General features: G+C 33.5%; 1 protein-coding gene across 4 annotated transcripts in view; it reads left to right on the forward strand.

Moving 5' to 3' along the window:
• Dgkepsilon (diacylglycerol kinase epsilon) overlaps positions 1 to 12,415 on the forward strand; it is a 76,875-nt gene that overhangs the window by 41,478 nt on the left and 22,982 nt on the right. For all 4 annotated transcript variants that reach the window (XM_076455941.1, XM_076455942.1, XM_076455944.1 and 1 more), the window contains one exon: positions 7,549 to 7,692. In XM_076455941.1, coding sequence (XP_076312056.1) covers positions 7,549 to 7,692 — 144 coding nt within the window. The remainder of the gene's footprint in view (positions 1 to 7,548; positions 7,693 to 12,415) is intronic.

A 12,415-nucleotide genomic window follows, 5' to 3' on the forward strand; every position in this document is an offset into this window, starting at 1 on the left:
TATCTTAATTGTAATGTATGGCCATATATTTTGAACTCTTTCAGATGTTTCCGATATCAGTGGTTCAGTCACTCTAAGACACCATGTCACAGTTCCATGACATATGCTCGTTGTGGTGGCAAGGACCATTGTGAAATAGACCCTCATTGCATTAATTGTAGTGGCTTTCACCCACTTAATATCATTCATGTCCTAGGTGGGTGGAAAAAAAAAAGAGATGTACAGTGTTTGATAATGATTCAAAACATTTTTTACCTTGAGACTCAAAAGTTACTGTTCACTGCTCCATTTTGGACATATGCTGTTGCACTTTTTCCACTGCTACAGTGGGAATGCAGATGGATCTTTCCATGCATCCAAAAGAATCATTCTCAAACCATGATCTTTCCAGAACGATCATTCATTCATGCCCTCGGTTGCTGGAATTTTCTTCCAATGACAGAGAGCTGCCCAATCAGCCCAGGGCAGGATCCATAGAGGTTTACAGAACTCCTTCAAATAAAGAAAATAAAGAAAAAAGAAGTGGTCAAAAACAGAAGGGCTCTCTGCCCAGTTCACCTACACATAAGTAAAAATGGCTGCTTTGATACACTGGAACTGTCGAGGTTTGCGTTCTAATCTGGATGACATTAAAGCACTGATTGATTTTTACCATCCTGTATATCTTTTCCTTACAAGAAACATTTTTAAAACCTGCCTGATAGAGTCACCTTTTGGCAGTTTTCTTTGTACAGAAATGACAGGTTGTGTAATGGATGAGTGGTGGATGCTACCCAACCCCTGTGCCCCAGTGGAAGCTGGATCCTGCCTTCATCTGCAAGCCATCAATAGACTACTGCATGGCAGCAGCAACTGATTGTATTATCTAGTCAGCTGCTCAATGTATTCCCAAAACCTTGACATGTTTTCTACAGTATCCTTGTGCATGGTAAAATCCTGTCTGTCACATGGCATGGAAGGCTCAAAAATGGGCCTGGGACACCTTTAGTATGTATCCCACATTCTAAAACCTCATCACTTTTCAGCAGGCTTGTGCATAAACTCTGCAGGTAAGACATTAAAGCTAGAAGGAATCTTGGATTAAATTCACAACCAGCATCTCTTCTACCACCAGTTCCAAAGTCATATGGGACAAGATTCGAAAGGTCAGTAGGTAATATAATTCCGATTTTGATCTTGCTCTCTGATGGTCAGGAAGTAGCTGATGCTTGGAGCATTGCTGATATTCTTGGTGAAAGCTTTTGCCAGGTTTATAAAACTTGTGCTTCATCCTCCATCATCTTAGCCTTCAAGACTTGGGCAAAGTTATCACCTCTTTCCTTTCAGCCTGATCATTTTTTTGACTATAATCACTCTTTTACACTGATAGAACTCAACGTGGCTGTTCAGTGGTCTGGTAGTACATCAGTCAGTCCTGATAATATACACTACAAGATTCCACGTCATCTCTCTTGCTTTTCTTGTTATTCTTTTAGTTATTTTTAACTGGATCTGGCAAGAGAATGTTTTTCTGATGCATGGCACCAGACTATTTTCCTACCTTTCTCTAAGCCTGGTAAAGATCCCAAGTTTCCTTCAAACTACTGTCCATTTGCTTTGACAAGCTGTCTCTGTAAGATCTTAGAGAGGATGGTTAATGCTTATCTTATGTGGTTCCTTGAATTAAACAAATTCCTCTCACCCACCCAATGTGGGTTCCAATGACAGCACTCCACCATGGACCACCTGATAGGCTTGAAATGTCGATCAGAGAAGCCTTTCTCAAGCTACAACACTTTGTGTTAGTATTTTTTTACCTTGAGAAGGCTTATGACACAACATGGAGGTATGGTATTTTGCAAGACCTCCACTTATATGAATTTGCCCAATTTTATTAACATTTTTTTGAAGGTCAAACAATTCCAAGTTTGTATGGGTTTGACACTTTCCCATTCTTTTTTATAGGAACTTTGAGTCCCTCAGGGCTGTGTCTTGAGTGTCACATTTTTCATTATAAAATTTAATGCCATCACTGGACAACTCCTTCTTACTGTTACAAACAGGCTATATGTCAATAACTTCCACATCTTGTGTCAGTTGTCAAATATGAGATTTACTAAGCGGCAGCAACAGACTGCTCTCAAAAGTGTACTGAAATAAATCACAGCAAACGGCTTTAAATTCACTCTCTAAAACCATTTGCATACACTTTTGCCACCAACAGGGTATTCACCCTAATACTGAACTCCATATTATTGGTGAAGTTATGCTTCCTGTGGTAAAGTTCTTGGGATTTACCTCTGATCATAAGCTGACCTTTATACCACACATCAAGCAGCTATGAGTGAAATGTATAATAGCATTGATCATCCTCAGTATCCTCTATTCAACCACATGGGAGCAGATCAGTGTTCTATGCTAAAAATATATTGTTCTCTAATTTGATCAAAACTGGACTATGGGTCTCTTGTCTATGGCTCTGCCAGGACCTTGGCTTTGAAGGTGTTGGACCTCATTTATCATCAGAGTGCTTTCCACACTTCCCCAATCCAGAGTTTGTACACAGAATCTCATGAACCTTCTCTACAGCTCCTCCACTTGCAACTGTCCTTACTGTATACTTCAAAACTTCTTTCCATACCAAAGCATCCCTCCTGGGGTTGTGTTTTCCTTCCTTAGTCAGCCATGCTTTTTCAGAATAAACAGTCTGCCACTGTTCCTTTTGGCCTTTATATGCACATGCAGTTGGATGTATTGGGTCTGTCCTTGAATGACACTGCAGTATCCACTGGTCAGCCCATCCCATCATGGCTTATTACCATCCCCAATTGTGACCTTTCTTTAAGTCATCTGAGAAGAGCAGATACTCTTGATTGAAAGTATTGTTTTTTATTTGCTGAACATTTTTTTGAACTATCCTTCCATTCCCATATATACAGATGGTTCAAAATCAGGTAACTCTGTGGTCTCTGCCATGGTTTGTTATGGTTGCACACAGAATCACCTCTACAGTCTGTGTGTCCATTGCCAAACTGTAAACCATTTCTCTTGCCCTGGATCACATAGAAGCTAATCAGTACTCAGATTGTACTGTTTATATGGACTTGATTAGTTCTCTAGTGGCTCTGGAATCACTTCACGTTAATTCTCATCCTGTTCTCACCAATATTCAAAACCAACTGGCCCACTTCTCTTTAACATCTACTTCTATCCAGTTCTTCTGGATACCAGGCCATGTTGGTATTTGCAGGAACAAACCTCACTGACACCACAATTAAGTCTGTCTGCTCTGGTGCTTTCACTGCTGTGCCTGTTCCATATATAGACTCTAGTGCTGGATTCAAGGCTTAGTTCTGTGCAAGTTGGCAGTCAATTTGGAGTGAGCAACATGAAACCCTCTGTTGGAATTTGGCTGTCTTGTTTCCTTGAGGATTGGAAAGAAAAGTTTGTCCTAACTAGACTATGCATTGGTCACAGTTTTTTAACTTATCATTTTCTTTTATCCTGCACTGATGCACCACTATATGGTCTGTATGACACTCTTAGGCATGTTTTGTCCCAAGATTTACCTCTTATTCTGGATAGTGGCACTGACAATGGTGACATTATCCACCTTACAAATGTTTTTAGTTTTTGAGAGCCATTGGCCTTAACACTATTTAAGTTTTTAATTCAAAAATTAAACTTTCTTTTGTTTTAACATGATTCCTTTTTATGAATTTTAATAATTTTACTTTACTTTTAATTTTTTTATCAGTTGTTTGGTGCAGATAGCCTAATTGCTTTGTGCCATAAAACACCAAACAACAACAACAACTTACCTCATAATGACCTGAAGACTGAGGTGGCTTTTGCAGTTTAGCATGACAGTAACATCTGCTGTGAACATTAACACAGATCTCAGTATAACAATCACCAATGCATACTGCAAGCCACCCAGATAATACACCCAGTGTTATTTGCAAACACATTCAAGTCACCATTGTGTGCTTGAAAGTACACAACACATTCTATTGGAGATTGGAAGTTCTTGACAAATTGTTTGACAACACTCCTATGTATAAAGAAGTAGGAACATTCTGTGCCAGAAACCCCCACACACACTTTTCCTGTTTTGTGGATAACAGCATTAATTACTCCTCTATTTACTTTAATAGCCACCAGTATTATACTTTTAAACATGGGTGAATCAATAATAATCACAGAATACCAAGGTGATAGAGACTCCTTGATTTTTTTTTAACACCACCTTTAAGGTCGTCCTTATCTGGTATAATGAATATAATGTCAACTGTGATCACCTTGTGTGAAATGTGCTAGAAGACTGGAATACATAGTGGTATAAAACAATAAAAAAACCCATACAAGGATATTAAGCTTTCTGTCAGTGTTTGTATCCTCAAGGATATCTCAGCTATCAAATGAACTCAAAGCAATAACTTTAACAGCTGGTAGAATGGTGTTAGCATTTTAGCTTGGAGGGCACACAGTCATGTCGAAGCTAAGTTCCATTAAAAAAGGTAGAAAGCAGCCTCTGCAGAAGGGGCAGAAATTATACATGATAGAGCTTGTGCTTTCTACAGATAAAAAATGCTTAAGTTAAAGTAATCCTTATCTGCTACAGTTACATGTGATGCCCAATACCATAAAAACATCTAAAGATTGAGTTCCAGTTCTGCATGATGTAAGAATCTTCACCTTTAAGAAGTTGACAGAAGCCAACCTATTGAAGCTAGTGTCAGAGTATCAGCATAGCTTGGCATAGCATTCTTGAATTATTGACTGGTGCATTTATCAAAACCTTACTCAAACCTGTGAATGGCCATGCTCTTCTCAAGAGTCTATCAAAAAATTATATTAAAAACATCAATGGCAAAATCTCAATGAAGTATATAGTATTAGTGTGTTTATTACAGTGGAAGAAAACATGGTAATAAGAAGGTTTCAAACAAGTCAGAACACCTTGGAAATAGCTTTAGGTCTGGAGAAGTCTGTGGTGGAGAGTCTGTTTGCCCATTCTTGCTGAAAATGCACAGAATAAACTTCAGTGTAACACACACACATATATATATCTGTGTGTGTGTGTGTGTGTAGTCATAATTGCACAAATTATCAAAAATGTATCATGAAATATGGAGGCTAGTGATCAAACTGGATCACCATCAGTGCCAGTCTACTTCAAAGATCACTATTCTTTCCTGTTCTCTTTAACATCTTCAACATGACCTTGATATTTCAACCAGATAGTATGTGCTAACATTTGTGAACAACATTCTGGTGAACAGCAGAGGTTTTAACAAAGCTGAAATCATAAGTAAGATAAAATCATCCCATATCATAGTGATGAAATGGTGCATTGAGATGGGAATGATCATCAATTCTGCCTCTGCACACTCAACATTAGACATACTGACCAGGATAAATTGTTACCATCTCATGTAGGCATTGTCATCCCTCTGGAAGAAACACTGAAGCACCTTGGGATAACCACTGTCAGGTAAACTTACTTTTTCAGCTACACTAACATCATAATTCCACACCTACAAAAAGCAACAATGCACTGAAAGTTAGAGCAGGAAGTAAAAGTTGAAGATTGTCCCTATATAACCTTGGGCTATAACAGCCTCATCTGCTCTTTGGACTAAACACTACTGATAATTATGAGTGTGCTACACAACTAAATTAGATCAAAAAATACAAAGCTATTCAAGATTGGTCACAAGATGTAATTTAGTCCACATCAACAAGGCTCTTTACACCTCATAAGCCTCAGTCACATTTACTAGCACTAAAAGTGCTTACAAGCTAAATTCTTCATGGGGCCTTGCACTGTAAAGACCGTACATTCCATTATCAAGTTACTGCTGTTTTCAGTTTGGATGCTCCAGTTCCTGAATGATCACAGAAACATAAACCAAGCAGATGTCTCAAGAGGAATTTATAAATTGACAGATACTATACAGCCACCACTTAGATATTCCATTGTGGAATAAACATGTGATGTTACTGTAATATATGGAAATCAGCCTATATAGAAAATGTAGAGATTGAGCAGAGCGTGAAGCAAGACCTTGGTGGACATTCACCTGTTATCATAGCCATAGATTTTCCTTACACCATGCATAGTAAGAAGTAAGAAAGCTGATTGCCCACTCGTCTGATGGAGCAATAGTGTTCTATGCAAGGCTGGTGGAATGTTCAACCTTCACACAACCAGAACAAGGGTGGATGTGAAAATTTCAAAGGCAAGTTATCGTGTGAATTGCTTAAAGCAATAAACCTACAGAAGACAGTGTAACCAACATAATATTTGTGTCTAACCTACCAGTGTTACTGCATACAATACAAAATATTTGGTGTCTCCAGGTGCAAAGGTCATCTTCAACATTCAAGAGTGAAAGAGATTGCTAGCAGATAAAGTACTGTATGGTATTGCTATGAAAAGTAAATGATAGAGAATCAGTAGACCAATATACAGTTAATATACAATTTAAAACAAAATAGACTTCATAGTTTAAGTTTATTACCAGAATGGATACTTTGTGGTTTTATAAACAGCATCCTGGAAGAGTGAATTGGCTTACTGGGACTCTGGACAATTTTCTGGCACATTCTTGTTTAACCAGTATGTAGCATGTGAAGAATTACTGGGCCACTGTTAGTGATATTGCCCAGGTTGGTCTTTAAATGCCTATCTGCCCCTGACAAAATAAAAATAATAATTTATTGGATACTCCTAACTTCATGAAGATCTCATGTGTAAGATATAATACAAAATTATAAACCTGAACAATCATGGATATCACAGTTTTATAGCTTATCTATGTTTATTGTTTTTTATCACCCAGAAAATACTTTTGATGGTTAATCAAGAAAGGTATGTGTTGTCTTAATTCTAGGATCTATTCACCCACATAACACTGAGATGTCCATCTTTGTGGTAAATTTAGTGTGTAGTTCAATACTAATGAGGGAGGTTAATCTTATACTGAGCTATCAGCTGGTATATTAAGCAGTCTGTAGATGTGAATCAGAAAATTATCATCACTAACAAAATCAAAGTAATTGGCTTCACAAGGTTAATCTTCATCCAGGTCTGGTATTGATTATTACTTTAAGTCAAGTGTTGAAAATATATTTGAATTTCACAGACATCTCAATTTTTATACAAAGCAATAAAATACAATCTCATAATTCACCAGCAAACTTTTTCTCGGACTTATCCTTCCAAACACACACACACAAGAAACCAATGATTTTACATTACTGATCATACCATCCTCATATATTTAAGACAAAGGTTATTATGAATTAGTTGTACAATATTCAGAGAATATATTATTGTAACCTACACAGAAAAACCAGCAATAAATAATTTTAAGTTTGTATAGAGTTACACATCATTTTATGTATATGTAAAATAAATATCCACATTACTTTGTATGATATTACATCATTTCTTTTTTACTCATGAGGTAAAAGTATCTTTTTATTTTTCAAAACATATGGTTAGTAGTTGCATGAAAGTTTGATTAGTTTTATTCAGGATCTATGATAAAATCCTTAAAGGTAATTGATCTTCATGACCTACCACCTGAAAGTGGACTGGAGTGGTGTCATCTGGTACCAGACCAGACCTGTCGAGTTTTGGTAGCAGGTGGAGATGGAACTGTTGGCTGGGTTCTTAATGCTATCCAGAAATTGAAGCTTTTTGTAAGTACATTGAACATTCCATAGCATATTTTAGTATAAAAGTGCTAGCTTGTAAATTCACAGAATGTTTGATGAATATAAAAAACAAGGATAGGCAATCTAATATTTCAGTAACAGGAACTTGCAGTAGATGTAATTGCTTAGGCTTTTTCATCCACAAATCTATTGAAGTTCAAAGCTTTCAATGAATAAAGTTTAATTTATTTAATTTCATATAAATATAAAAATATTTAATTGCAGATTTAAAGTTTAGGTTGATTTTAGCATGTTCTCAATAAAAATATTAATGTTTATGAATCTTCTGAAAATTTTCAGAACATACATGGCACTTGTAGCTTCCAGGAAGAAATTTGAAACAGTTTCAACAAAACAGCACTTCAAAATAGTATAGTTTTAACCAGTCACATTACATTACATCTCACTTTGATTACTATAATGTGATGTAATTGTCTATATTTCAGAGTTTAGAAGCCATAGGCTGGTGATCAAAGTATCTAACAGAAATGTTTGTCCTCTTCAACTGTATAAGCAGTATGGCTTCCACTTCATTATAGATTCACATAGAGATTGGAATAAAGTAATAAAACCTTAGCTTCACAATGTATATATGTATATAATGAAGTCTTCTGAACAATACTTAAAAAAATTGGTTTGCTTATAATTTATATGTGGTAAAAAAGGTATTTTTATTGTATGCCAGTGATATTTAACACAGTGAATCTGCATGCAGTGTTTTTAAAATAACAGAAAAAATACAATGAAAATTGGTTAGAAGTTCTACAAGAATGAAGGAATAAATAAAAATCAGTAATTAACCAACATTAAAGATAAACATTTTTAATGATGTTCTCAAGACAGCTGATATGGGTAGTAAAACTTTAAAATATAGTACAGAACAAAGTTTTGACATTCTTAGGTCATGTGAAACAATATCACGAAACATTTTTAATTGTTTATATATATATTCTATATATATATATATTTCAAGTGGGATTTCTCGTCATCACTAATTATTTTTAATTGCTTTTTTAAAAACATACCACAATGAAATATTTCTAAACTTTCAAAAGTGCAAGTTTATACAGATATTCTGTATGAAAATATATTACTTGAGAAAGAACATAGTCTACAGCATTTTATTTAACATAATAAAACAAGAATGTATGACAAGCACTTCATATTGATACAACCTGGTGTCTTATCGAACTGCATCAATATGTGGGTTGGTAAAAGGTCATAGAGTGGGATTTCTGTAGTGCATTGCATGCATGTTACTATTTCACAAGAATTAAAAGTCAGTACATCTACCAGTATTTACTCTTATTCCCACTGCTGTCATATCCATCACATTCTTATATGAAAATAAGATTGGTTCTGTTTTCAGATTCTCTGCAAACAAATATATGCATATTACGTAGTTGAAAAATGAAGTGTGACACTCTAAAAAATATATATCCACCTGTCATTGGTTTGTTGAATTAAACATGTTTTTAGCATCATTGTAGGCAAGCTGTTTTATACTTTCCCATAAGTGTAATATGCTTTAGTAAACATCTGTATTCAGTGCTCACAAAGCCTGTTTTAAACAACTTGTACACTGACATGGCAGCTTTAGAACACATATTATATTAGTGTGATAAGCTGCTGTATAATTAAACAGGTAGAAGTTGTCTACTTGTATTGTAAATTGTAATCTTCATTCTCCATTTTTCAAACAACTGTATTATTGATTTGAATAAATTTTAAGTTAATTAATAAATATTTGGGGCACTTGCAATCACTTCACAACAGTCTCCTGTGATTGGATAGATTTCATTTCTTTAATGGCTTTTTACATAAGTAGTATAAACAGATGTCTTATTTGAAGTTGATGTTTGTTCATGAACAGCTTGAAGTTCCTTAAACTCTGGTTTTCTTCGAAGTAGCATTTGAGACTAGAATGTATGGGATTCTTAATACTATAGAACACAGTGTATATTTTTGTTTTTCAGTCACACACTAATGTCATAGCAACTTACTAGGTAACTTAAGTAGTTTGACTTCCAGCAAATTAGAAGTGAATAGTCTACAACAGATAGAAAATTAAAGATATATTTTACTAAAATGTACAAAAAATTTCACTTTTCTTGCAAATTGTAGACATATCTTTGTTAAACCATTGCGTTATACCAGAAAATGTTTTTCAATCTAAAAAAAAGAAAAATTTAGTGCATTAAGATGTTTAAATCACTGGAAATATCAGTCTCAAGTAAATAGACTATAATGGTAAAAAAGGATTTTATATTTAAATCAACAATATAATAGTGAGTAAACAATATATTTCAATCAGAGGTTCAATAGCTACTATGTTTGTCGTTAATGGTAATGAGTAATATGTAAGATATTTTAAGCTATGAACAAAAGCAATTTGAAAGGTTGATTTTATGAATACAGTTTTTATTAGTTTGTAAAATCTATGTTAAATACTCATCTAATATTTATAAAAGCCAGTGTGTTTGTCATTCCACATCACACTTGATTTCTCAAAATAGGAAGAGCCATAAAAGTGAAAAATGCATTTATTCAGATAGAATACTTTTATTCTGTCGGCCTATTATGTGCAAGTGGCAGGGAATACAAAGGGGCAATGAAACATTATGAGTGCAGTACGTGTTGGTATAATAGCCTAAAGAAAGTATAGAATTATCTAGTTTATAACCAGGTACATAAAATTTATCATGAAAATAAAAATATTGATTCAGTTTTAAACTAAAACCATTTTTGAATTAAGCTATTTTGTGTTGTATTGCCAACAGTTTTGATGAAGAACAAACCTCTTCACTCAGTAAAGCCTCTAAATTTATAAATTAACAAATATTTCTTCAGTTTTATTGTCTTTAAATTTCATTTTATACTTTCAGTACATAGACTAACTATAATATATTAAGTTATACTTTTGTTGTTAAGCAACATAACATAAAAATCATTGTTGGAACATAATGTTACCAAAATGCACTGGCTTTTCTATATATTGTAAGATGTTAATCTAGTTGATTTTTGTCAATAATTATTCTTTAAATACTCCACAAATTCATTTCATGAATGGTTTTAATTTTGATTGACTCACAAAAGAATTTACAGATGTTTGACTGCCTCGACTGCACTTTTCTGCATCTTTGTTGGTTAAGCTCTATTTTGCAAACTTTATATTTATTTTAGTTAGCTATTAAATGTGAGGATAGGGTGTATTATGTCACTTTTTTGACAGGTTATATGCTTATATTGTGTGTATTTAGCATAGGGTTCATGACCAATCATTTTGCATATCAAATCACATGACAGATCATCAGATGCCTGATTTCCATAACAATAAACTGTAGTATGATTGATGTGATTTTATAAGTTTTCCCTTATGAAATCGTTTTATTGTTTTTTTACAGTGTTAGGTTTATGAATGTGTGTGTAAAATGCTCATAATATGAAATTAACAATTTATATATTATCAGAACAAAAAATTATCTATATTATATAAAAAGTACATTATTCCAGACTTTTTTAAAAATCAGAACAGGTAAATTCTAGGTTATTTATAAATGTAATCTGGAATATCCATACATCTTCAAGCTACAATGTAACAGTAGCTATAGTTCATGTTTCTTGTAGAAATTAATAAAACAGAATATTTTAACAAGTTAAGGACACACAACAAGTATGCATAACTTTTCTTTGTTATGATTTATATGTTTAAGTTTGTATTTCTCTTAAAAGCTTTTGACTCATTGATTTTTTCTTTCTATTCTTAAGAACTTTAAAAAGTGACCAAAGTGCTTTTGTGTCAGTTTGCTTCTGAGAGTCAACTGATCCAACATGTTTGATAGAGAAATAAATTGACTACCATGAAATCAACAGTGAAAAATAGACACTGCTGCTAATATTAAGATATTTTAGATAAATTATTTCTGTTATACCATCCATTTTAAAGATTTAAAAGATATAATGCTTCAAACTTTTAATGTGCACAAGATTCTTCTGTTAACAGTTGACATGATCATTTCATGTTTACATCTGCTCATCGCACAAATTGTTTCTCGTTTGAAACTTGTGTTACTTATCTTTTGAATTTTATACTGTTTTCCTTTTATATTTTTTGTTTTTATAAGCTTAAGCAAAATCAAAAGAAAAATACACTTTTCTTCCCAAAATCACTCATCAAACAAAAGGAAATTGTCCATAAATGAAATTAGATTGTATGCACATATTCATGTACGGTTAGTTCTGTAACAACTCTATTACTCAAACTTAATTCACCTTTTCATTTATTATTTTTTATTATTAATACTTTGAATTTTCAGGTACCTTAAATTTTAAAATTAGTGCTAAACAAAACAAGAAACAGTATTTCAATTTTTATTTGACTGCTGCATGCATGTTTATTGACACATTCCTTTAAATTTGATGATATATTCATCTACTTATTAATATTAAGCAAAGTACAAAACCACACCCCTAAAAAAATATGGTAAGGAAATAGGAATTAACTAGTGGGTAGAGACAACAGAAAAAAATTAAACCAAAAAGTTGGAATGTCAAGGACTGATACAAAATATGAAATTAGAAATAGTTATTAATCCATTACATACAAGTAACAGATTATTTTTTGTAAATGCAGAACAAATTTCTGTAAATTATTACTGTTAGTAGTAGCATTTGTTAATATCAACTTGATAGTCATTAAAAACTTTCT

The sequence above is a fragment of the Tachypleus tridentatus genome, chromosome 9, assembly GCF_004210375.1.
Source record: "Tachypleus tridentatus isolate NWPU-2018 chromosome 9, ASM421037v1, whole genome shotgun sequence".
Lineage (NCBI taxonomy): Eukaryota > Metazoa > Arthropoda > Merostomata > Xiphosura > Limulidae > Tachypleus > Tachypleus tridentatus.